Source organism: Monomorium pharaonis, chromosome 2 (assembly GCF_013373865.1).
Source record: "Monomorium pharaonis isolate MP-MQ-018 chromosome 2, ASM1337386v2, whole genome shotgun sequence".
Lineage (NCBI taxonomy): Eukaryota > Metazoa > Arthropoda > Insecta > Hymenoptera > Formicidae > Monomorium > Monomorium pharaonis.
Window position 1 is genome coordinate 3,970,247 of NC_050468.1, and position 27,221 is coordinate 3,997,467.

A 27,221-nucleotide genomic window follows, 5' to 3' on the forward strand; every position below is an offset into this window, starting at 1 on the left:
AATATAAAGTTGAGTAGCTAAACAATTATACTAAATTAATTATTTAAGACTTGAATTAGAATTAGAAGTAGAATTAGATTTGGAATGAAATTGGAACTTGAACTAGAAAAGTAAACCGCTCGCGAGAACTGATTACTTCTAACTGCGCGCCTTATTCTAAGACATGGCGTGGGGACGCCGCTTAAGATATCCCCACTCCCATACGCGGGGTCGCGTTACATTGGCCTATCCGAGGGTGGCGTCTGGTGTCATTGTGCGCGTCATGCCTGGCGCTATTAAGTGATTTTACTTGTTAATGGGAGGAAAAAGAAATGTCCATAAATTTGGACAAATGGTTAGGACGTGACAGTACCAAGTGCTCGATGTAAACTAGGTCGGTTACATGACATTTTTCCGAAAACTAGATGAGAAAATGTTGGTATTAACAAATTCTCTAGGCAATATAATTTCAATTTTTGTAGGTTGGTAACACTGTAACCGGTCACATACGCACACATACGTCAGAACGACTCTGCACCTTTGAGTATATATACATGGAGGAGGAATTGCTATGGTTTCATGTAGACCGAAAGTGTGTCCAAGATCTGTGCGAGAGAGGCTGCGTTCCGATATTCACTGCTAGTACTGAAAATCTATAGTTTACGTCACATATACTGTAGATTTTCAGTACTGACAGTAAATATCGGAACGCAGCCAGAGAAAGGTATATCATGATACTCGCTTTCTCTGCGCATGTGTTAATATCATTATCTGCACCGCAGTTTCAACACTTCTTGTGCACTTCTTGTGCACTTTTGTACTTATTTACGGATTGTATGTGTGTGTGAAACATACAATGCCAGCCATTGTACATATAGCGTTTGACGCATGCGCAGAGAGAGCAGGTATCATGATATACCTTTCTCTCTCGCACAGATCTTGGACACACTTTCAGTGCTGGCATTCCTCCTCCATGTATATATACTCAAAGCTCTGCACACGGATTTACTACTTTAACAGTGTTACTAACCTGCGGAAATTGAAATTGTATTGCCTAGAGAATTTGTTAGTACCAACATTTTCTCATCTAGTTTTCGGGAAAATGTTGTGTAACCACTAGGTCATAAGCTGCATAAGCATAGCATAAGGCCGAAGACAGAGAACGAGACGTAGGTGTCGCAGTCGTAGTCGTAGGGTAAAGTCTCGTCTACAGAAGTCGTAAACAACCAGTTGCGACTTCTGTAGACGAGGCTTACGGCAGAGAAAAACGTAAGTCGTACATGTTGTAGTATACTATTCTAGACTCTAGAATAGTAGTATATTACGACTTACGTTTTTCTCTGCCTTACCCTACGATTACGACTACGACACCTACGTCTCGGTCTCTGCCTTTGGCCTAAGGCAGAGAAAAATGTAAGCCGTAATATACTACTATTCTAGGCCGGAATTCATGGTCGGGTTTTATATTAAGATGCCATCAACCAATCACAGAGCCATATTAGCATTTTAAGACATTGCTTGAGACGATCTTTAAATAAGATTTGACTATGAATACCGGCCCTAGATTCTAGAATAGTATACTACGACTTACGTTTTTCTCTGCCTTAAGCCTCGTCTACAGAAGTCGCAAGCAGCCAGTTGCGACTTGCGACAGCTAATGATTCTCGAGCTTTAACTAGAAACTAGGCGCTTATTGGCTATCGCAAGTCGCAACTGGCTGTTTGCGACTTCTGTAGACGAGGCTTTACCCTACAACTACGATTGCGACACCTACGTCTCGCCTTCGGCCTAAGACCATTGAGCCAATCAGTTCTCAGCATAAAGTCGCCATATTGATATACATAAGATGCTTATTGGCCTAAAGCTCCTATACTATGCTTATGCAGCTTATGGGTCTGTTCGCGTCACATGCTCCGACATGCTCCTATTCATCCCAACGTACTCCAATACGTTGATTCTGATGACGCCAACCTATTAGAATGCGTTGGAGTAAGTAGGATTATGTCGGGGCATGGCGACGCGAACAAACCATGGGTGCGTTCGAAAATAGCTTTCGCTGGTGCTGGGAGAAAAAGTTAAGTTGATAGTATTGAGAATTTCCAACGCTGCGTTCGTTTTTTCCCAGCTAGTAGCTGGGAGTAGTTGGAGACCGAGCAAATGGGTGCATTTAGTGCAAACAGCAATGAAATACTTGGCCTGTTCTTTTTAGCTGCACTGATACACTGGTGCAATAAGTTAAAGTGAGACAAATTTATTTTTTCTCATTCTAACTTGTTGCACCAGTGCAGCAGTGCAACGAAAAAGAACAGACCAACTATGTCAGGCGCGATAACGTGTGCATATGTTTTATATAACCAAAATTCATCAGTAAATTTAAGGTAACGTTTTTTCTTTGTTTAATAATACTTAAATATAAAATAAAGTTTAACATTTATATTAATAAATAAAAAGCAAAGAATGAACCCACCAAACACCAAGTTACATGTAACGTACCTGGGCCCCTATTCTTGAATTCATTCGCAAGAGAAACGTATTCGCAAATTCTGTTCTTACAGAAAAGTTAAAAATTTATTGGCTATCGTATGGCTTTCAACCAATAAACTTGCAACTTTTCTGTCAGAGCGGGTATTTGCGCATACGTTTTCTTGCGAATGAATTCAAGAATAGGGGCCCTGTTGTAATTTCCCACTCAACAATGTAATTGTAATATAACACGTGTGTTATATTGCAATTATATTATTGAGTGGGAAATTACAACTAACAAGCACGTTACATGTAACTTTGTGTTTGCTGGGAAAGGAACATTAAATTTTATTAATATTTTTTATTATAACCCAAATAGCACTGGATGTTCCAAGAACGTCCATTTTAAGTCCAATTCAGGTCCTCATGTCCATGGACATAAAATGGACATTCATAGGATGTCCATTATTGGAATTAAAACGGATGTTCTATTCAGAACGTCTTATGCTGGATATCTGATTTATGTTCGCACTTGGATCTTACTTTTATATAATTTATCTTTATTTTTATTATATAATTTAAAAGAAATATTGTAAATTATATATATATTATTTACAATAGTTTTAATTAACATTAATTTGTAAATAATAAATTATATTATTTTTAATTTTTAAAAGGTTTATTTTAATTGTTCTATTTTTAGATATAATATGAAATAATATGAAATAATACGTATTATTTTTTTATTTATTATTAACACTATTAATTATTGGTATTTTTTTTAATGTTTGTTATAATACATTATTGTTTCTTTTTCGTTTTTTATCGTTTTGTTTTTTTATTTTCGTTTCTTTTTCTCTTTCTTTTTTATTATCGTTTCTTTTTCTTTTTCGTTTTTTTTTTCGTTTCTTTTTCCGACCAAAAGAGGGACACAGCAATTGGTCTGGGTTAGAGATACTGTAACAGAGATTCGCCAATGTGCCGTCTTGGGGTAAAACCGGATATCGGATATGACGTTTTCGATGGCGGTTTACTCTGTTTTCTTTTGACAGGTGACAGGTGACAGGTTAGATCGGCTAGGCTTTCTCTGTCAGTTATATCTATTTTTTTCTCTTATACTTCCGGTTATACCCCAAGCGACGGGAGCCAATCAGAAATCGTTAACGCATTGGCGAATCTCTGTTATAGTATCTCTAACCCAGACCAATTGCTGTGTCCCTCTTTTGAATCTCTAGTCTGGGTCAAGCGCTGTCTTTGTCTAACCAGTAGCATAATGGGCGCTAGACAAAGGAAAAAATTGACCCGGACGATGTCTCCTCTTTGTTTTTCTGTCGGACACTTTTCAAGAGCTTTTTGCAGGAAATGCGCAGTCCATGCTTTATGTCGATGATTTTTACAAAATGTGGATTAACCCACTATTGCAGCAAGCCCTTTAATTGAAAAAGGCCCAAAAGAAATAATCAAACCAGGGGCTCGATTCTTGAATTCATTCGCAAGAGAAACGTATTCGCAAATTCTGTTCTTACAGAAAAGTTGGAAATTTATTGGCTATCGTATGACTTTTAACCAATAAACTTGCAACTTTTCTGTTAGAGCGGGTATTTGCGCATACGTTTTCTTGCGAATGAATTCAAGAATCGAGCCCCATAATAGGTCCAAAATTTGGTTTATTTCGGACTTTCTATAAATGTCCGAAATTGTGACAAACGTATATCCTATGGACGTCCATCGATTGTTCGACGGACCTTATTTGGACTCTTAATGGACGTCCGAATGTCAAGAAGCGGATATCCATTGGACATACAATGGATGTCCTTGTGCTATCTGGGAATGTATAGTTGCCGTCTATGCCCTATAGGTAGCAAAAATAAAAGGTACAACCGTATGCGAATAATAGTTCAATAATTCTTTATAAATTATAACTTAATTGCTACAATGTGTTCCAAATAATTTTTTATTTTTGATACGTTTCTTCTTTTATCTTGTGTTGTTACTGAACAAGATATTTTGTGATTTTTCATCGTCGTCGTCACTGTTATTAGACGATAAACTATACTAGAAGAATCAAACATGTTTTCGAGTAAAATATTCTTCAATAATAACTTTTTCATAATAATTCCAGCAAACACAAAGTTACATCCCAGTGAACACATTTTATAGCGGCAATATAACATGGAAGTTACTTGTAATTTAACATTGATATTCTTGTGATATGTAGGTGCTATATGACATGGAAATAACCTCCCACACAGCACACTTTATCCTAGGGATGTCCCTGGGATGTCATTTTGGGATATCGCAATATCGTTGGATATCCGTGGACCGTCTGCGATATCCGAAGGATATCCAAGGGATGCACAAATGTCCACCGATTTGATATCCTATAGATATCTCAAACGATATCCAAAGGATGTCCAAGGGATTTCCTGAGATATCGTAATATACCCTAGTAAAAAATTTGTCAGAATTAAAAATTTTTTTCAGGATTTCTGATAAATGTTTCGATTTTTTATAATTGAAACGTTTTTCGGAAAAATTTTAAAAATAAAAAATTTTGATTAATTAAAAAATTTTTTGAATATTTCTAAGTATTTTTGAGAGTTTCTAAGAATTGAAAAAAACTTGAACAAAAAATAAAAAATTCTAATTATTTTTACGGCAATTTTGTAAGAGAAAGAAGACTATAATATAACATGTTTCAGCCAAGCCGTCGTACCTGTTAAAGCATGTTTAATAGTTTAATATCTCTATACCTGAAAAAACGGTCACCCATCCAAGTGTCAACCCTCGCCGAAGTCGCTTGACTTCGAAGACCGTACGCATTCTAACGCTTCGTGGTGATCCATAAACACTTCTTGTTTATGGATTCATATTTGTTATAGATTATTACAATAGATGTTGTCAGAAGGATGAAACATGTATAGTTAACTTATATTTTTATAAATAAATATAAAGTTTTACCATTTTTTTTACTTTTTTTACTATTTTTATGTATGCGCGCAAAATAGTATGTAGACTAACTTATTAAAAAATCTGTTTTTGCTCTGTTTGTATAAAATAAAAAAATTTTTTTAATGTCATTTTTTATAATTTTTTAGTGTATGTGGCATATTATTAATATGCCACATTGTTTCCATAAGTGTATTTTCTTTATGTTCTGACGTTTTAATCTACGTTTCTTGAAGATTTAATTTACACTTCTGTCACTCTTTTGTTACATTATAATTAACTTTTCCTTTACACTTGATTTATGCTCCATTAATTGTAGAGATAAAAAAGATATGATGGGATATTATTTGGATGTAATAGGATATCGTAAGATATTAATGAATATCTTACAATATCTTATAATATTTTAAGATATTTTTTGGGATATCGAAATATATTAATAAATCATATGATATCTTAAGATATTTTACGATATTTTAAAATATTTTTGTAGGATATCCCGGGAGCTACTCATTGAGATATCCGTGGGATCGCCTTCGTCTGTCTGGGATAATTTGGGATATCCTCAGGATAAAGTGTGCTGTGTGGGCTGTTACGTAATATTTGTTATACGCAACCCCTACAGCATGAAATATTGCTGCAACGTTGCAGAAATATTGCAATAGTGCATAATATAACCAATATTGCAGAAATATTGTAGCAATATTACAAATATAATATTCTCTAGCGAATGTTGCACAATATTGCAGCAATATTACAAATGTAATATTTCTTAGCAGATGTTGTGCAATATTGTAGCAATATTACAAATGTAATATTTCCTAACAGATATTGCACAATATTGTGGCAATATTATATTGCAACCTTGCAAAATTTATTTCCCTATAATCCGTATTTCTTAATCTAGAACTAACAATAAGTAATATTTTACATAGTTTTAAGGGACAAATAAAAAAATAGAGCAGGATATTTTTATTTTAAATTTTTATGTAAGATTAGAGCTAAAAGATACATAGATGTACAACAAATTCTGTAATCACGACAGCGTTGCGTTCCATACTAGATTGAGTGAAGCAAGTCCAAAAGATGTTCACTCTGACTTATATATATAATACATTAATTAAACATGTGTGAACCATACATGCATGTGTAATTCTAGCGTATAAATTGATCAGGATGGGCATTTTCTGGACTTGCTTCATTTTAATGCTTACCTAAATCTAGAATGGAACGATATTCGATATCCGTTAGTGTATGTTAATTTAATTAATTACTTTTTTAATTATTAATTTTTTAAATTATTGTGCCGTAACGGTATGACAATAAATTCATTTCCCGTTTTTTGTATAATACACATCTTACATATTAATTGATTAATTTAACCACCTGCAACATTTCCTTCATATTGCGCATTAACGTTTCAGAAATATTACAGCAATCTTACAAGAAATATTGCAGCAATATTGCTGAAATATTACAGAAATCTTACGGGGAATATTGCTGAAATATTGCAGAAATATTGCACAATATTGTTTTGGAGCGGACATAGAAATATTGCTGCAATATTGCAGTAATATTTTCTGCAATATTCCAATCTTGCAAAATAATATTTCTGCAACGTTGCAGCAATATTTCATGCTGTAGGGGAAGTGATATAGCTGTTATACATCGTTTTGGCGTTACAGTTATTCAACAAAAATTGTATAATCGTAACATAACACGTTCGTATCAATGTTATTACGGAACGATGCGTCGTAGTTGACTCAGAAATCAGACAACATTATAACATTCTGAATGACAGATCTATTTGATAATAAAAAAAATTATTATAAAGATAATGTTTTCAAAAATAACGGTTTGTCTACAATTACTGCGCACAAAAAATGTACAAAATCTAAATTCATCATGTGCTGAACAAAAACAGAATAATAAATGTATACTATTCAATTTTTCTTAGAATTATGATTTATATAGTTAACCATCTAATTAATCATTTGAACGCTTCAAAGATTAGTGCTAAATAGATCGCAATTTCCATCAAATTATTAAGATTATGGAAAAATATAAATTTAACAATGAAATTAATAAGTAAATAAATTAATGCTATTTATTTTTAATGATTTGCAAAATTTAATTGCTTTTATAAAAAATAATATAGTTGCGTTAGTTTATAACATATAGGTATATGTAGACAATAACAAGTACCCATATCAATGAGTCAAATTGGCGTAGCAGGTAGAGTATACAAGGTTCGTCATTTTAAGATCCCGGGTTCAAACCTAGCAGCGGCAAGTAAAAATAAAATAAAAAATAACATAATTTAAATTTAATTAATTAATAAAAATTTATCCTAAATTTAGTATGTGCTGTTGATAAAAATAATTTTAAAAAAATGAAATTTTTATTTTATTTTATTTTTCTTTGTAACTGTTGTGTGACGGTTAGATAACATGTAATTATAACATGTTATATTGCTGAGTCGGAAATTGTAACTTACATGTAAGTTACGTGTAATTTTAGAGTAACGTAACCTGTTATGTTCGGTTACATTGCTGTTTACACTGCTACTATATTATTGTGTTCACTGGGATGTAACGTGCTTGTTAGTTGTAATTTCCCACTCAATAATATAATTGCAATATAACACACGTGTTATATTACAATTACATTGTTGAGTGGGAAATTACAACTAACAGGGCCCCTATTCTTGAATTCATTCGCAAGAAAACGTATGCGCAAATACCCGCTCTAACAGAAAAGTTGCAAGTTTATTGGTTGAAAGCCATACGATAGCCAATAAATTTTTAACTTTTCTGTAAGAACAGAATTTGCGAATACGTTTCTCTTGCGAATGAATTCAAGAATAGGGGCCCAGGTATGTTACATGTAACTTGGGCCGGTATTCATAGTCAAATCTTATTTCAAGATCGTCTCAAGCAATGTCTTAAGATGCTAATACGGCTCTGTGATTGGCTGATGGCATCTTAAGACAGTACTTAAGATGATCTTAAATATAAGATCCGACTATGAATACCGGCCTTGGTGTTTGGTGGGATAATTAATATTGATTAAATTTGTATATTCTTTTTATTGACTTTTGTTTCTTGTTCAACAATACGAAAAGAAAGAGCCTGTAAATACATTATATTAAATAATTATATATATATTTAGTAATTTTTTATATTGATTAATTAATTTACGAAAAGTAATGATTTATGAATTTGCATTAAGAAAATATTTTATTTCAAGTAATTTGTTAAATTTTATGTCACAACCACACATAATAATAAAAGATATTAAGAGAATTTTAATGTTCCTCTTATTTCTTGCTTTTTATTTATTAATAATGTTATTTTACATTTACTCTATTTTACATTTAAGTGTTATTAAACAAAGGAAAAGGATTACCTTGAATTTGCTAAATTTCAACAATCGTAGGTATAAGTTATATAAAACACGTGTGTACGTTATCGCTTGTTAAGATATTTTGTTGTCATTTGCACTAAATAATGCACCTATTCGATCGATCTCCAACTACTTCCAGCTGGGAGAAAACGAACACAGCGTTGGGAATTCTCAATACTACCAACTTAACCTTTTTTTCCAACACCAGCTAAAGCTATTTTCGAACGCAGGCACAGCAGTAATTCTGTCCTTATTTCTCACTGAATATTAAACAAAGACAAAAATACTGCTGTATCGATTTGTCACTACTTGCTGGAAAGCTCCCTTGACAAAGGAAGAAATTGGCGCGCGTGACGAAAGAGGCGCCGCGTTAAGTTGGAAAAAAGATGTGACCATGTGACCGGCGGCTGGCCAATCAGCTGTTTAGCTTTGTCGTACCGCCAAGCTCATTTCCAGTCCGTGTATGTACATGCGGGGAAGTTGTGGGACCGACTGGTTACAGATAGAATATTCCGGACTTGTGTGAATTATGCGCGATTGATCGCGATACAGGAGACATTCGATTGCTACGACAGTTAGATCGCGTCGATTTTGCGACTCGCGATACGTCGGAAATTATCCTCGCGAATGCTTTTATATGCAAGGTCGCCATTTTGGTGATACACCGACTCGACGATTCGAGCGGAGTCTAGCCCTTATGATCTTTTTATCCTCTTTCGCACGACCCATTCATCTTATCATTCTCAGCCGATCGACGCCCCAATAACGTCGGAGATGACACAGCAAAACAAAACGATGAATTTCCTAATACACGACACCAATGGTAAGTGGATCTACAGACTGCGCGCCAATGTGTAGTTTGCACACGCGAGCATTTTGGCCTTCGATGCTCTGTCGATATTCTTTGCCTTCCTGTGCCGCGCTAATAGTTTCGGTTGCGAGTACCGTCGTTTTCGAGTAAGATTGGGTCGTGGCTATCACGACCACGGCATACATTATGTCGTATATACGTTCTGCCCTTCGTCTTCCGCTTTCCTGCCTCCAAATGCCGACAGCAGTCATTTGTCGCGACACAAATCCACGATCGCGGAAATTTATGCTTCTTCCCAACTCGATCAGGTTTACCCATTCCAGCTCAACTTATCCCTTCACGTTTTTTTTCCTTTATGCTTTTTATCTTACGATTTTGTTATGACAGACGTAGCCTGTTGTCCTCTTGCTAAGAAGCAAGCAATCGTGCTCATTGTATGAAGTCATCAGTGTGAAAAAATGAGCGAATTCTATCCATTCAATCGGTTTATATTCAAAATTATAATAAATGCTTCTTGTTTGTCTATTGCTTCTTTAATTTCCTTTGCCATATTTCATTCAATAAGACATTTACGTGACATTGATGACTTTGTTGCTCTTTTCAAAATTTGTACCATTTTTTGTAATATGTTCACAAATGTTTATATATCCTAATCCGAGTTTTATTATGCTTTCTGTAAGACATTACAGAAAGTTTAAGACTTCCGTTTTTATGTTTAGGATAGACACAGATTAGGATTATATTACATTTTTCACAATATTTTATATTTGTACAGACATAAGGGAAATATAATGCCACTGAGGTTTGATAGCTTCCAAGTACTAAATAGTACTGAACATTGAAAAAAACATTCAATTCTTCTCATGTGTAACATTTATAACGACAATTTCAAAATTTAATTATTTGCAAGTTTCAAGTACTATTGAGATTTGCATAAAAGATTCTGATTTTATAGTATATAATCTGTGAAAAATAACAGTTTTATTGCATCTGTTTTGCCTGTTTTAAATATTTTGAGACAAAGAAATACTAAAATAAATGTATTAATATTAATCTAATTATATTTGAGTATAAAATTATGTATAATATACATTTGTTGGCATATGTTGGTTATGTTAGTTATGATAGAATAACTAAGTTTTATAATAATTGATGATTTTCTGTTTTTCTAATGTTATATATTTATTTTTTTCAATTATAATTATATATTAAATATTATATATTATATATTAAAAATGTGTAGTATAAAACATTTCTACAACTAAAAGTATGAAACATTAATCTACTCTATAGCGTATCTATAAGAATCACTACAATGTACATAAATACCTTATTGTTGAAATTAATAGCTAGAAATATCACCTATATTAAATTATTTTTTGTTTTATCAGAAGAAACATTCTATATAAATATTGTGTCTAATATAGATAAAAGTATTGTTCGTTTTGTCTGTTCTGGGTCTACTTGGAGCAAACCCAAGCAGATCAACACATTCTAATAAGTTGGCGTCATCGAAATCAATCTATTAGAGTGCATTGATCTGCTTGGGTTTGCTCCGAGTAGACCCAGAACAGACAAAATGAACAAGGCTAAAGATTTATAACCTTTGCACAAATTATGTATCAATTCCAAATTTATTGCAGGACATCCACAAGTGATAAAAGTAGTGCAAAGTACACCTAATAAAGCATTAAGTGGTATTGTTAGCACAACAAATGCAGGTGGCCTTAAAGTGTTTAAAGCTCCTAATCAAGAATCACAGGTACTTGACTTAATTTTATATCTAATTTATCATAATTATAGCCATTAGTTTAACACAGTATGAATAAAGTTAAATTTCATGACAGAAAAAGATGTTTGAAATCTATTTATTTTTAAAATTATTTTTATTTAATTATTTTTATTGTAATAAATTTTATTTATAATATACAATATTTAGTATTTCAAAATAGAAAAACCTCAATAAAACAATATAATATTTATTTAATGTTTATAATAAACATCAATAAAACTATTAACTGTAAAATTATAGTCTGAGTGTATTACACTCAATCTTACTCACATCAGATTAATAAAGAGGTTATATATATTGTTATATAATACAACTTGTAAAAGAGGCTTATAAATAAATACTACATTATATTTAAAAACTATTTGTATAGAATACTTTTATAGAACTGTATAGAATATTTTTAACATTTTTTCTTCAATGTAACATAAAATTACAAATATTTTATATGTATTATTTTAATTAGGTTTTATCATCAAATACACAAGTTCTTAGGACTATTAGCTTGCAGAATCCATCTACACCTGGTCAGAGTAAGTATATTTTTTTGAATAAATATTTTTTATATAATTATAAACATAATATTAGTACTTTTTAATACTTTTAAACATGCAATCATAGGACTGGTAACAATACCTTTGCAAAATACTAAAATGGCAACATCAAAAGGAGGGGACTCTATGATGACCAAAACTATACAATTAACCTCTGCACAAATGGTAGATATAATTTTATATAATGAATAAGTGTTAAATTTATAATCATTTATTGTAAAATTTAATTAAATTTTATAATGAATAATTTTTGACTATATTTTATTTTAGAGTGATATAAAACAAGCTATTGCTTCTCAACAACAACAACAGCAGCAGCAGCAGCAGCAACAACAGCAGTCTAATACTTCGCAACTTATTAAGGATGCTGCTGGAAAAACTTTTATTAGTCCGATATTAGATCATAGTGGATCTAGAAAAAGGCAGGATATGGATAGTGGCGATTTTGTGCCCGAGTATGCAATGATTTTATCATATACGCGTATGTACACATACATGCACAGACGCGCACGCGCACACACACACACACACACACACAATTCATATACACATATTTTCTAATGAGAAAGAGGGGGGAAAGGAAGAACAATGATAGGTTTAATTTTCTATATTTTTGCGATATTTTCTATATGTAATTACTAAGCTATAAATTTTATTTATATTTTTTATCTTTTATTTGTATTGCAGTAAACGGAGAAAAGCAGAAAAGGTCGGGAAAGGATTGAGACATTTCTCGATGAAAGTCTGTGAGAAAGTGAAAAAGAAAGGCACTACTTCTTATAACGAAGTTGCAGATGAATTGGTTGGCGAATTCACCAATCCTGCTCATATAAATTCTTTGACAGATCAGGTTTCGTAACATTCTTGTGCTAATTATAATATTTAAATATTTTAAAACATTATATGACCATTAAATAAATTGAGTTTTATTTTCTTTTTAGCAATACGATCAGAAAAATATAAGAAGACGTGTATACGACGCTTTAAACGTATTAATGGCAATGAATATCATTTCCAAAGAGAAAAAAGAAATTAGGTGGCTCGGCCTACCCACTAATTCATTACAAGAGTGTGTAGCATTAGAGAAAGATAAGAAGAAGAAGATTGAGAGAATTAAAGCTAAAACACAGCAATTGCACCAGTTGATTCTCTCTCACATTTCTTTCAAAAACTTGGTTGAACGTAATCGTTTAAATGAGAGTCTTCGCGGGCCACCGAAACCTAATTCTGCCATACAGCTACCATTCCTCATTGTGAATACTAGTAAAAAGACTGTCATAGATTGCAGCATTTCAAATGATAAGTATGTTAAACTAAAAGATATATATATATATATATATATATATATATATATATATTATATATATTACGTAATAGAATAAAGAAATTATATATAAATTAAAGGAGGCATATTAATCTGTTGTTTTTGTTACAGAACCGAGTACCTGTTTAATTTTAATGATAAGTTTGAAATTCATGACGACATTGAAGTTTTAAAGCAGATGGGTCTAGCTTTCGGTAAAAAATACTTGTTTTATAGTTTGTATAATTAATTATATACTTAGTTACTCTTTTACATTTTGCTAAAATGTTATAATCTTGGAAAATTATGAAATGTAAAATATTTTAATAGGACTAGAAAAAGGAGAATGCACTGAAGAAAATTGGCAAAAAGCGAAATTTATGGTTCCGAAGTCACTTGAAAAATATATAGAACGTATGTGCCATATTTTTTATTTATATTATATACGCCTCGTTTATATTATATACTCATATATATTTAAATTTTATTACTTGAAAAGAATTAATTATTGTAGAGTTAGCATCAGGGGATTTAGAAAAGTTTATTCCAGTAACTATTCCTGGTCCAAGTACATCAATGGAAGATTTAGATACAAAATTAGAAGGGTCTCGGCCACCCTCGTCGTCACATACTTCATTATCGGAAGATCCTCTATCACCACCTTCGCAGTTCTATTCAGAAGAAGAGGATGACGAGGAAGAAAGCGATCAGGATGATCAGGCTGACAGTGATCTCGAAGTTAACTAGCACCCCGAATAACTTCAAAGGCTAGACTCAGGGTTTGTATATTTAACCCTTCTCACCGCCCTTTACTCCTCCATTCATCTATTATGTTTTTTACACACACACAACACACACACACACATACATACATATATAAACGTTGTGCCTCATACTATACAATATTATACAATACTTAGCTGTAGTAATTATTTCAATACATATGAGTGATATAGTAATAACACTTTAATAATAAAGCTTTGTATTTAAAGAAAGCTTCAGAATATTAGTTTGCGATATTAAGTTACAGTTAAGGAACTTGGCTTCTGAATTTTAGGATACTCTCCACTATCATCAGCGATATACCAACATTAATAATATCGTCGTTGTTGCCAATATCGTCTTCACCCCGGTCGCCAGTTTTTAACATATATCAAACAAGGATAAGAATGATAATTATCGCGAGTGGAATCTATTGAAGCAAATGAGATTGGTCAAAGGAGAAATATGTAAATTGGGGCCAAGGAGAAAACGTAGTAATTGGACTGATTGAATTGGCAAATTCAAGTGGCTCTTTTTTGTATCAAGTAATGAAATACGATGCACGTGCATACAAAGAGATTGGAATAAACACATGAATGACTGAATGGGGTGCTATACTTTAGTTGTGCATCATCATACAAGTTTATATGACTAGCGTCTATGTATTATAAATTATAATCTTACAGTATCATATATTATGTGTACGAGATATATTGACCAGTACTCATTTTCTTATGGCACGTTTATAACAATTGTCTGTGGTAAGCAGTAAAATGACGTATGATAGAGGCAGGCGCACATTTGACTCGAATTAAAAATACAAATAAATTGTAATAATGTTATAATATGACGTTTGTAGTTTGTGGTTAGTCTTTTAAGGAAAGAGAATATGTATTGAATAATGACACTATGCAAGGGTTTGCAGTAATTTTTTTTACAGCAAACTTAAAGAAATGAAACATTTTTAATATCTATTCTATGTATAAACATATGATACATTTAATGGCTGCGTTCAACAGAAAGAACTTTGGAATGGTTGCATAATTGTTTTATCTCAAATGCTGTATTTCTTTTTTCAGTATATTGAAAATATACTGCATTGATGTTAACAATAATTGATAACAATTGTTATTTTCGATATTTATAAAGTATCTAAAATAATAGTATAATGATATTGATTGTGATAGCATTAAGCTTTAAAAAAGTAAACAGCGAGAGCATGACAAAAACAGTGTTCATTATTTTATCAGTACAAATTATAAAACATTGTTTTCTGCTGAACGTAACTGATAACATATGGTGTCCACTGATTCTATACTGTACCCATGTTTTTGCATGGATTTGCAAGAGAACAAAAAATTGTTTGCTTCAATACTAAGTTAATTGCAATCTGTACAAAAAGCATTGTGTAGTTGAATTTCTTAGAAATGCTGTCTTACTCCAAGTCATCATCATCGTAAAGATCATCAAATTCTAAAAAAAAAAAAATTATTTCAATAACCTAACATAACCTAACCATATATTCTATTGATTTGGATTGTTTATACAAAGAGAATTATGTTCTTTAATCTTCTATGTAGAAATACTTATTAAAGAATTAAATACTATTTAATATATCATTGAAATCTTTTAAATGGATTATATTTTGAAGCGTTTAATTAAAAAAAAAAAAAGTGTAGACCTAGAGGATAATTCATGCTATAAGTTTACCATATATTATTTAATGTACGATATATACCATTGAAAAATTCTGAATGGACAGCTTTCTCACTAGCTGTAAGATCCACTAATAATCTGCTACCTCCAACCTGAAATTAATGTGCGAAATATTTCATTGCAAGAATATAATACTAAATACAAAAAGAAAATACGTTTTAGGTTATGTAGCAAAATTTAGACCCCCCCCCCAACAGATCCGTTTTTTCAATTAAATTTCTTGCACGATTTACTTATTCTTTTTTTCTTTCCGCATTCTTCCACAAAAAAGAAAAGAAACTGCAGTAAGTTCAGTAAAATAAAATAGATCTAATTGTACTTCTAACCTCGTCACAAAGAAGTGCGTGTGTATGTGTGGTGTGGTGCGTGTGTGTGTGGTGTACATGTATATCTGTATTACCTCCTCTAATTCAACGTAAGGTCCAGCTCCTTCAGGAAACATTTCATCAGCCACGAGCGTTGGCTTCATATTTAAATGTCAGTTTAGAGATGGAGAGTCTAATTCGATATTATGATGAGAAATTATTAAAGTTCGTAATATGTGATGACGTATTAGGGTGATTCTACATGCGGCGTAACCTGTGTAAGCGTAAGGCCGGATCTACAATAGGTGTAAGCCTTGGGTGCGTTCGGGGAAACACTATTAGCGCTACCAGCATCAGTCCATCTTCATTACTCATTAAAAGTAGAACAAGGATAAACTGATGCTGATAGTGCTAATAGCGTCTCCCCGAACGCACCCCTTAAGCCATAAGCCCACATAGCACAGAATATCAACGGTAATATCACAGAAATATTGTTCTCCCATTGCAATATTACAGAGAAATATAATATAAATATTGCAGAAATATTACAAAAATATTACTATAATATTAAAATGTCCGCCGAAATGGATCACAGTAATATAATGGTGATATATCACGAATGTATTACTGTAATATTTATGTAGTATTTTTGTAATATTGCGAAATTTAGATTCGTATTCTGAGCTCACATTTATCGCTAAATGTACCTTAAAATCAGCCTATTGTAAGATGGCCATCTTATTGGCTGATTGGCACATTTAGACGTGCATTTAGCGATAAATGTGAGTTCGGAATACGGACCTTATGCCGGTATTCATAGTCGAATCTTATTTCAAGATCGTCTCAAGCAATGTCTTAAGATGCTAATACGGCTCTGTGATTAACTGATGGCATCTTAAGACAGTACTTAAATATAAGACCCGATTGATCTTAAATATAAGACCCGATTATGAATACCGGCCTTAGTGTTCTGGATACTCATTCGACATTTATATGACCTCAAAGATGAGAAATTTACACTAAAAATTCTACATTATTTTCAAATAAAAACATCTAAATAAAAATATATTTTTACTAGACAGTTTTAACACATTAGGTTTGTTCTGGTTGCCTACACTTTTACACTTCTACGAAAAGTATAAGTTCTCATTGGCTGGTTAAAAATATAAACCAATAAGAACTTATATTTTTCGTAGAAGTGTAAAAGTGTAGGCAACCAGAACAAACCTATTCATAATGGGTGTTTACGATAATGGCTATCCGAGTAATTTTCTCTAGGACCGAAATATATGATAAGCACAACCATCTACTATCATCATGATTCGTGACAACTCAATGCTGTCCGGTATAGCCAAATCATCACGAGCAAGTTGCGAGTTGCGAGTTCCGTGAGTTTGTAGCAGGTAACCTAAAAAGTACGACATAAATAATTTGATTATTACAATTAAAAATAATCTGTTTTTAATGTATGATAAGATTATTAACTTTAAAATAATAATTATATGTAACACAATCATGTATTTTTAAAGTATTGTCTAAAGTAATATCAGAGATTATTTTATTTACAAATATTTATTTTGTCTATCAAGTTTCTATCATAACGGTATTATTTCAAAACCTAATATAATATTTTAATTAAACATTGATTCTCAATAAATGTTATTATTTATTATTAACTAACATATATATTAGAAAAGTCATCTTTTATTAAACGGATGGTGTTAACACTTTGAAACAAATGAGATAAATTATGTAAAATTACTAAATAAATCATTATTAATAATATTTTTTAGATTACAAGTAAAATAAAAATTTAAGTATAAATATTTTTCTTTCTTGTAACAACTGTTAATGATAAGTTGCATGGTGTTATCATTATTTTAAAAAATCATATATTTTTAGGTATAAATATTATGCATGAATATTTCACTAATGTGAAACTAATAATAATGTTTACAATAAATTTTTTTAATTTGTAATACAAGTGCATAGTAAATTAAGATATACTGTAAACACAATAAAAAAATTTTTGTTTGTGCACTTTACTTAACGCTATATACAAATCTATTAACATTTATGAACAAAATGTTGGATTATATTTTTCATACCTTATATTGTATTATTATTAAAAACAGATTATTTTTAATTGTAATCAAATTATTTATGTCGTACTTTTTAGGTTACCTGCTACAAACTCACGGAACTCGCAACTCGCAACTTGCTCGTGATGATTTGGCTGTACCGGACAGCATTGAGTTGTCACGAATCATGATGATAGTAGATGGTTGTGCTTATCATATATTTCGGTCCTAAAGAAAATGACTCGGATAGCCATTATCGTAAACCTTTGAGTATATATACATGGAGGAGGAATTGCTATGGTTTCATGTAGACCGTAAGTGTGTCCAAGATCTGTGCGAGAGAGAAAGGTATATCATGATACTCGCTTTCTCTGCGCATGCGTTAATATCATTATCTGCACCGCAGTTTTAACACTTCTTGTGCACTTTTGTACTTATTTACGGATTGTATGTGTGTGTAAAACATACAATGCCAGCCATTGTACATATAGCGTTTGACGCATGCGCAGAGAGAGCAGGTATCATGATATACCTTTCTCTCTCGCACAGATCTTGGACACACTTTCAGTGCTGGCATTCCTCCTCCATGTATATATACTCAAAGACGGTTACACGACATTTTCCCAAAAACTAGATGAGAAAATGTTGGTACTAACCAAATTCTCTAGGCAATACCGTTTCAATTTCTGCAGGTTAGTAACACTGTTAAAGTAGTAAATCCAAGGTTTGCAGAGTCGGTTTTGACGTATGCGCGCGTATATGTCAAACAATAAATATTATATAAATGATTTATGACATTTGATTTAATAAATGAATAAAAATTACACAAATAACTAAAAATATAGTGCATAGAGATGAACAAGGTGAACAAATGTTTTATATATTTATATGTAAGAGAAGAAATTTTAATATAATATATTAATATATTAAACTATACTAAATTATATTTTTATTATATTAAATTAATTAGTAATATAATAATTTTTAATTTCTTTGATATGCCTTGACAGACAAGATTTATGATTGAAATCTGGTTTTCCATATTAAAATCATTGTCAGCCGAGAAACAAAATCTGTGCAAGATAAAATAGAAACATAAAGAAGGAAGAGGGAAAGAAATAAATGGAGAATAAACAAATATATATAAGATAAGTAGTTAATATCTTTATAAGAAATTATGTATTCTATATGTGCTTTTTGTAGATGAACCGATTCTTTTCTTGAATTAATTTTTTGTTTCAGCTTCTTTGCTAATTGTAGAATGTTGACAGCTGAACCATCAGAGAACGATTCCTTGCCGAGTATGCTGTCAAATTCTAAGCCTGCTACTTCCTCGAGTATGCCAAAATTGTAAGCAAAAAAGTTGATATCACATTGTAACATCGAGTATCATTTCGTAAGTAAACATATACTATTTGGAGTAAAACAAATTATCGTTAAAGAAATATTTTGATATCATTATTTTTGTAGTTAATGTGTGTGTGTGTGTGTGTGTGTGTGTTTGTGAGTATAATTCATTTAAAATAATTATTAGTTTAATAATTAAAGTTACATTTTAGTTATAGTATAAGAAGGCTCGTGATATTACTTGGGTTGAATTAGATGAAGACTATCTTAGATTTAAGAGGTGTTTTCTACAGCATACACTTGGCGTCTTTTTTACCGTTTTTAAAAAGATAATTTTGGTTTATTTTACATCAAATAGTGTATTCACTTATGAAATGATCTTCGATTGTTGGACAAGCATCCATCGCTACTTCTAAACCCATTCTTGTAAAAGCCAATGTAGGTAGCACATTTTCTGTTTGCTGAAAGATAAAAGGTGTATACCGAACAGCAGACTATATAACAAAATAAAAGTAAACAATGAGCAGCCCTTACGAAAAAAACACTCTAATTTTGAGAGTTTACACTCAAAATTGAGTGTTAATACTCGATTTTGGGAGTTTACTGTCAAATTTAGGTGTATACGCTCAAATCTTGAGTATTTACACTAAAGATTGAGTGTTTATACTCGAACATTGACTGTGTACACCCAATGATTGAGTGTTCATACTAAAGTTTGGATTTAAATACTGAATATTTAAAAGTATACTCTCAACATTTGGATATAACACACAATAAATGAGTGTATACTTCCAACATAAAGTGTAAACACTGAAACGTTGGAGATGTACACTCAACATCTATCGGTTGAAGGTATACACTTAATATTGAATGTGTACTCTCAAACATTGGATTAGAAAATATTAAATAAAAACAAAAGCAAAAAAAGTTCAACGTTCAACCGAGATTAAAATTAATCTGCATTGGTAGAAATGGACATAAAACGAATATCTAAAATAAACATTCAATTAGAGTGTTCAGCTGGCTTTGAGTATTAATTTGAGTATTACTTTCAACTTGGATGTTTGCCATCTAATTAAGTGTTAATTTCAGTGTTATTCTTAAATTTAGGATTAACATTGAAATTAACATTTAATTAGATGGCGAACATTCAAGTTAAGAGTAATAACACTCTAATTAAAAGTAAATTAAAGAGCGAACACTCAAGTTGAGTGTTTACACTGAATTGAGTGTTTACCTCTTGTCCCAAATTACACTCAACTTGAGTATTTTTTTAAGTGTTATTTTTAGTATTTTTTCCGTAAGGGAGGTCTATCGAAAGCGTTCATGACAGGTTGACGATAAACACAGGGTGCGTTCCGAAATCTACTGCCAGTACTGACAGTACTGTTTTTTCGTTCCGAAATCATTTTCAGCGTGCTGTCAGCAACTGTAAATTACTATCTATTCTACAAAAATAGACCCTAGGGAATTACTGACTTCCGGCTAATTTTACACATTGTCCGGAGGTAGTGCAAATTCAGTAAAGCATATGGCCGCCGTCCGCCGTACATTAATAGGTTAGGTTTTTATGATGGCATCAACAGTTGCTGGTTTGACTGTAAACGCATTCCGTTTTTCAGTGTTGCCAGTATTCACTGGCGTTTCGGAACAGCTCAAACCCAGTAATTTCAGTAGCAGTACTGTCAGTACTGTCAGTAGATTTCGGAATGCACCCACAATAGTATCCCAGATAGCACAGAGATTCAAAAAGAATTCATAATTGGTAACATAATTGGTGACGTACAATTGAGTTCTTTTTAAACTCTCCGTGCTATCTGGGATCTCTTTTAGTTTAAATAATGTCGGTACATTGCTGAGACAAACAGCACATATGCTTTGTAGAACAAACAATTTCGACAAACCTGCTCTCAGTTTGTTGTATCAATCTGTTACTCCACCGTTGATAAATCTAATTGATGTTACAATATAATTTCAACTTTTTTGCTCACAATTTTGACATACTCGAAGAAGTAGCAGACTTAGAATTTGACAGCTTTATTCGGCAAGAAATTGTTTTCTGGTGGTCCAGCTGTCAACATTCTACAATTGGCTAAGAAGCTGAAACAAAAAATTAATTCAAGAAAAGAATCAGTTCATCTACAAAAAGCACATATAGAATACATAATTTTTTATAAAGATATTAGCTACTTATCTGATATATATTTGTTTATTCTCCATTTATTTTTTTCCCTCTTCCTTCTTTATGTTTCTATTTTATTTTGCACAGATTTTGTTTCTCGGCTGACAATGATTTTAATATGGAAAACCAGATTTCAATCATAAATCTTGTCTGTCAAGGCACATCAAAGAAATTGAAAATTATTATATTACTAATTAATTTAATATAATAAAAATATAATTTAGTATAGTTTATTAATATATTAATATATTATATTAAAATTTCTTCTCTTACATATAAATATATAAAACATTTGTTCACCTTGTTCATCTCTATGCACTATATTTTTAGTTATTTGTGTAATTTTTATTCATTTATTAAATCAAATGTCATAAATCATTTATATAATATTTATTGTTTGACATATACGCGCGCATACGTCAAAACCGACTCTGCAAACCTTGGATTTACTACTTTAACAGTGTTACTAACCTGCAGAAATTGAAACGGTATTGCCTAGAGAATTTGGTTAGTACCAACATTTTCTCATCTAGTTTTCGGGAAAATGTCGTGTAACCTCGTAAACACCCAATATATTTTGGCAACTGTTTCATTGAGTAAATAAACAGTAAAAAAATGAATGTATAGTTGTTACGTCTGGGTCTGGGGATATTTCTTCTTAAGTGTGCGTCGCGACGCCTCGGTCGCCTGACCGACGCGGGAGCTCTCCTTTTGAATTTCGGGTAGCCCGCTTACACAGATTCTATCCGAGTATGGCGAAAGCTTGTTGCCGATGGTAAACCTTGTGAGGTTGGTTAGTGTGACTTGATGTAATTAAGATTAAGTATAAGAAATCTGGTTGTATACATATACATATATATACAGGGAGTCCCAGAGCATACTGGTCACTGTTCATAAAAAGGTAGATGGGATCGAGATGAACATAAAAGTTCAATATTGTTGTGGGTTTGGTCTGCTAATAATCGAGATATAAATTTTTTAAATTATGCGAATGAGAGCGCGCCTTGCGCGCCGAAGGAAGGGCTCGAGCCGCTCGAGCCATAGCACGGCCTACTGTTTCAAGCATTGGCTGTCGGCGGCGGCGGGGGAAAGAAGGAGAAGCGTGGCGTCGTCGCCGTTCCCACGTCTCGCCGCACCGCGCCTAAGCTTGCGTCGATGGCTGCTACGCACACTCGCGATTACATGACGAGATTATAAATTATTAATAAAAATAGGACAAATTTAAATCGTAATAAACTTTTGTAAATAAGAAAGTCGAAAGAGAGAAAGCGATGGAAACGTATGGAACCTGCAAATAATATAATATTTGCCGCATCAAATTCTCTCATCGTTTTTTATGGAATATTAAATTAACGAAGATTTATCACGATTGATTTTTTATACATTCTCCTTTCGTAACCATCTTATTAGAAAATTACGAAATGCACGAAATACTATCCCTAATATGCACTCTTTGTAAAATAACACGATAGAAAAATATTCACGTTTGATCTAACGACTTCAGGATAAATTATTCGATACAATTTCTACGGTAATTATAGGTAATTAGAGATCAATGTTATGTGAAGTATCGTTAGTATGGTTAACTAGAAATGATTTTCTCTTGTATATGATAGAGAACTTCGAATTTCTTCTATCGTTAATACATTATAAGTCACTGAAAATCTGTCGTAATTAATAATGCAATTAAAGGTAGAAGAAACTCTGAATTCTTTTATTCATTATTGAATTTTTTATTTGCTCTTGATTCGTATGTAAAATTGAACTTTGTACTTTTATACTTTGTAATTTAGCAGGAATATCTTTCCCTCTAAAGTATTTACAGAAACACGATAAACGTCATTTTCAACAACATTTCCAATCAATATTATTAGAGTTTCATTAAATGTCATAAAATTTTTTTAACAAGATTACTATTTTTTAACATTTTTAACATTAAACACGATATGACACTCAGAAAGAAAGTATTGTGCTGATTATTTATCGCAGTTTTAGTGATAATTTTTGATAATTTTTTTTTTCGATCGTGTGTAACACTAAAAATATAAAGAAATGATAATTGTTAAAATTTTATTCAAATTACACATAATGAAAGTAGAATAGTACAAACTAAAGATGTTGTTAAACGTGGTAATATTTATTGTATTTGTGTACTACGTAGTGCTTGAGAGGAAAAGAGAGAGAGAGAGAGAGAGAGAGAGAGAGAGAGAGAGAGAGAGAGAGAGAGAGAGAGAGAGAGAGAGAGAGAGGGAGAGAGAGAGAGAGAGAGAGAGAGGGAGAGGGAGAGGGAGAGGGAGAGGGAGAGAGGGAGAGAGGGAGAGAAAGGTGTCATACTAAAATGCGCGAAATACTTATCCATAGTATGTTACACTCTTTGTAATAACACAGAAAAATATTCCCTCTTAATGTAACGATTTCACGATAGCTTAGGCGCGATGCTACGATAATTATGCTTAAAAATTAATGTTCAATATCATGTATTGTTAACACAACGAAGGATTTTCTTTTATAACCATAGAAAACTTACAGTTTCTTCTACCTTTATTTGCGTTATTAATTACGACAGATTTTCAGTGACTTATAATGTATTAACGATAGAAGAAATTCGAAGTTCTCTATCACATACAAGAGAAAATCATTTCTAGTTAACCATACTAACGATACTTGACATAACATTGATCTCTAATTACCTATAATCACCGTAGAAGTTGCATCGAATAATTTATCCTGAAGTCGTCAGATCAAACGTGAATATTTTTCTATCGTGTTATTTTACAAAGAGTGCATATTAGGGATAGTATTTCGTGCATTTCGTAATTTTCTAATAAGATGGTTACAAAAGGAGAATGTATAAAGAATCAATTATGATAAATCTTCGTTAATTTAATATTCTATAAAAAACGATGAGAGAATTTGATGCGGCAAATATTATATTATTTGCAGGTTCCATACGTTTCCATCGCTTTCTCTCTTTCGACTTTCTTATTTACAAAAGTTTATTACGATTTAAATTTGTCCTATTTTTATTAATAATTTATAATCTCGTCATGTAATCGCGAGTGTGCGTAGCAGCCATCGACGCGAGCTTAGGCGCGGTGCGGCGAGACGTGGGAACGGCGACGACGCCACGCTTCTCCTTCTTTCCTCCGCCGCCGCCGGCAGCCAATGCTTGAAACAGTAGGCCGTGCTATGGCTCGAGCGGCTCGAGCCCTTCCTTCGGCGCGCTCTCATTCGCATAATTAAAAAAATTTATATCTTGATTATTAGCAGACCAAACCCACAACAATATTGAACTTTTATGTTCATCTCGATCCCATCTACCTTTTTATGAACAGTGACCAGTATGCTCTGGGACTCCCTGTATATACAGGGTGCCTGGTATTTTTTTATGAGATTTTTATGAGCAGGTAGAGCGCATGAAACTGAACAGAAAAGTCCTTACCGTTTTTCCATTTTGGCAATAGTTAACGAGTTATAGACTTGTAAAATTTTCTGTATTAGCCCGGCCTACCGGCAAATGCAAGCGCGCCGAGCGCCCGGCCGCGGCGGCCGCCCCTCCCTAGCGCTTGAACCTTGAGATTGCTAGGCGCGCGGGGGGAGTTGTTACAACAAGCAACAATGACTACGCACAAGCGACGCGTAACGTTAAATTCTCCCTTTGAATTATGATAGTTCCTTACCTTTTTTAATGAAAATAAAATTTTCTAACGACAAAAAGTATGTGTACGTGTACATACATGTGTACAAAAAATATCAGTTCTAATGCTTAAAGAAGTGATTACTAAATTTATTTTTTTAATAAATAACGATTATTTTTAATAAAAAATATTTTTTTGATGATAGCCTTAAACGTCATAAACTGTCATTATAAATTTTAAAAGAAGCTGTTATCATATGCTCGAAACAAAATTTATGCTTCTTCAAAAAACATTAGAAAAATTTATCTATAAAAATGGAAATGACAAGCAAATAAAATGTTTGTTTCAACTTTATATTTTTAATTAAAAATTAAATAACTAGGATATTTATATTTCTAATAAAATTAATCCTTGTGATAGGCTTATAATACACGGAAAAAACTTTATGATAAAAATTACTATGGTAAGTAGTAAACGCGGGCCAAGGAGAAATTATGAAAATTTTTATTATGTTTTTCATCAAATTACGACAATATTTACATTACTTAATATATGATATAATTCTTTGAAATTTCTTCTTACAGTTCGTTTACTATCATTAATAATAAAATCATACATAATTTTACTATAAAATTTTTTCCGTGTAAATTTACGAATATATGAATTTATTAAATGTTTGAAAACTTACAAACAATATTTATTTAATTTAGGAAAATTTTAGTATGTAATGTGTGTGTGTGTGTAGGGGGGGGGGTGTACATACATATGCGAGCTAAAGAATAATCATTTTGTGACAGGAAAATGATTATGCCTTAGTTCCGCGATTTTATATCACTATTACTATTTACGCTGATTACTATACACGTACACGTAAAAAAATATGATTCTAGTTTTAAAAAAATCAATTATTCACTTTTAATTTTATTTTTTTAAATAATTATTTTATCTTTAATGACTGAAAAGAGTATTCTGTTGATAATAAACACCACACTTCACATAAAACGAATAATATTTAACATTTTCACGTATATTCACACACACACACACACACACACACACAAATTACACACAAATTACAAACCAATTCTTGAATTAAGGAATAATCATTTTCCTGTCACAAAGTGATTATTCTTTAGCTCGTGTATGTATGTATCCCCCCCTCCACACACACACACACACACACACACACACACACACACACACACACACACACACACACACACACACACACACACACATTACATACTAAAATTTTCTTAAATTAAATAAATATTGTTTATAAGTTTTCAAACATTTAATAAATTCATATAATCGTAAATTTACACGGAGAAAATTTTATAGTAAAATTATGTATGATTTTATTATTTATGATAGTAACCACGAACTGTAAGAAGAAATTTCAGATAATTATATCATATAAGTAGTGTAAATATTGTCGTAATTTGATGAAAAACATAATAAAAATTTTCATAATTCCTCCTTGGCCCGCGTTTACTACTTACCATAGTAATTTTTATCATAAAGTTTTTTCCGTGTATTATAAGTCTATCACAAGGATTAATTTTATTAAAAATATAAATATTCTAGTTATTTAATTTTTAATTAAGAATATAAAGTTGAAACAAACATTTTATTTGCTTGTCATTTCCATTTTAATAGATAAATTTTTCTAATGTTTTTGAAGAAGCATAAATTTTGTTTCGAGCATATGATAACAGCTTCTTTTAAAATTTATAATGACAGTTTACGACGTTTAAGACTAAAATCAAAAAAAATTTTTTTATTAAAAATAATTGTTATTTATTAAAAAAATAAATTTAGTAATCACTTCTTTAAGCATTAGAACTGATATTTTTTGTACACATGTATGTACACGTACACATACTTTTTGTCGTTAGAAAATTTTATTTTCAATAAAAAAGGTAAGGAACTATCAT

At 31.8% G+C, this 27,221-nt stretch overlaps 2 protein-coding genes and 3 long non-coding RNA genes across 8 annotated transcripts; 2 read left to right on the forward strand and 3 right to left on the reverse strand.

Annotated features, from left to right (window-relative positions):
- Nucleotides 1-8,453: 8,453 nt before the first annotated feature.
- LOC118644351 lies at nucleotides 8,454-9,101 on the reverse strand. The gene is made up of 2 exons (XR_004962170.1): nucleotides 8,800-9,101; nucleotides 8,454-8,522 (listed from the first exon to the last, which is right to left on the reverse strand). It is a non-coding gene; the product is annotated as an uncharacterized LOC118644351 (long non-coding RNA).
- A 165-nt stretch (nucleotides 9,102-9,266) lies between these two features.
- On the forward strand, nucleotides 9,267-15,416 carry LOC105830132 (transcription factor Dp-1). 2 transcript variants are annotated; one of them, XM_036282734.1, is made up of 11 exons: nucleotides 9,267-9,619; nucleotides 11,251-11,369; nucleotides 11,863-11,929; nucleotides 12,018-12,115; nucleotides 12,221-12,405; nucleotides 12,638-12,800; nucleotides 12,892-13,253; nucleotides 13,386-13,468; nucleotides 13,584-13,667; nucleotides 13,804-14,032; nucleotides 14,311-15,416. In XM_036282734.1, exons 1-10 carry the CDS (start codon nucleotides 9,571-9,573, stop codon nucleotides 13,998-14,000), a joined length of 1,407 nt encoding a protein of 468 aa, XP_036138627.1. In that variant the 5' UTR covers nucleotides 9,267-9,570; the 3' UTR covers nucleotides 14,001-14,032; nucleotides 14,311-15,416. The 2 variants fall into 2 exon arrangements, with proteins under 2 accessions (XP_036138627.1, XP_036138626.1); XM_036282733.1 differs by having other exon boundaries at nucleotides 9,268-9,619; nucleotides 13,768-14,032.
- LOC105832911 (COP9 signalosome complex subunit 9) lies at nucleotides 15,060-16,353 on the reverse strand. 3 transcript variants are annotated; one of them, XM_036282736.1, is made up of 3 exons: nucleotides 16,132-16,345; nucleotides 15,726-15,823; nucleotides 15,060-15,488 (listed from the first exon to the last, which is right to left on the reverse strand). In XM_036282736.1, coding segments are annotated over exons 1-3 (168 nt in total). In that variant the 5' UTR covers nucleotides 16,201-16,345; the 3' UTR covers nucleotides 15,060-15,487. The 3 variants fall into 3 exon arrangements, with proteins under 3 accessions (XP_036138629.1, XP_012529694.1, XP_036138630.1); XM_012674240.3 differs by having other exon boundaries at nucleotides 15,754-15,823; nucleotides 16,132-16,339; XM_036282737.1 differs by lacking the exon at nucleotides 15,060-15,488 and having other exon boundaries at nucleotides 15,735-15,823; nucleotides 16,058-16,353.
- A 2,397-nt stretch (nucleotides 16,354-18,750) lies between these two features.
- On the forward strand, nucleotides 18,751-19,219 carry LOC118644549. Its single transcript, XR_004962317.1, has 2 exons — nucleotides 18,751-18,980; nucleotides 19,128-19,219. It is a non-coding gene; the product is annotated as an uncharacterized LOC118644549 (long non-coding RNA).
- A 45-nt stretch (nucleotides 19,220-19,264) lies between these two features.
- LOC118644548 lies at nucleotides 19,265-22,426 on the reverse strand. Its single transcript, XR_004962316.1, has 3 exons — nucleotides 21,947-22,426; nucleotides 20,702-21,796; nucleotides 19,265-19,925 (listed from the first exon to the last, which is right to left on the reverse strand). It is a non-coding gene; the product is annotated as an uncharacterized LOC118644548 (long non-coding RNA).
- Nucleotides 22,427-27,221: the final 4,795 nt, after the last annotated feature.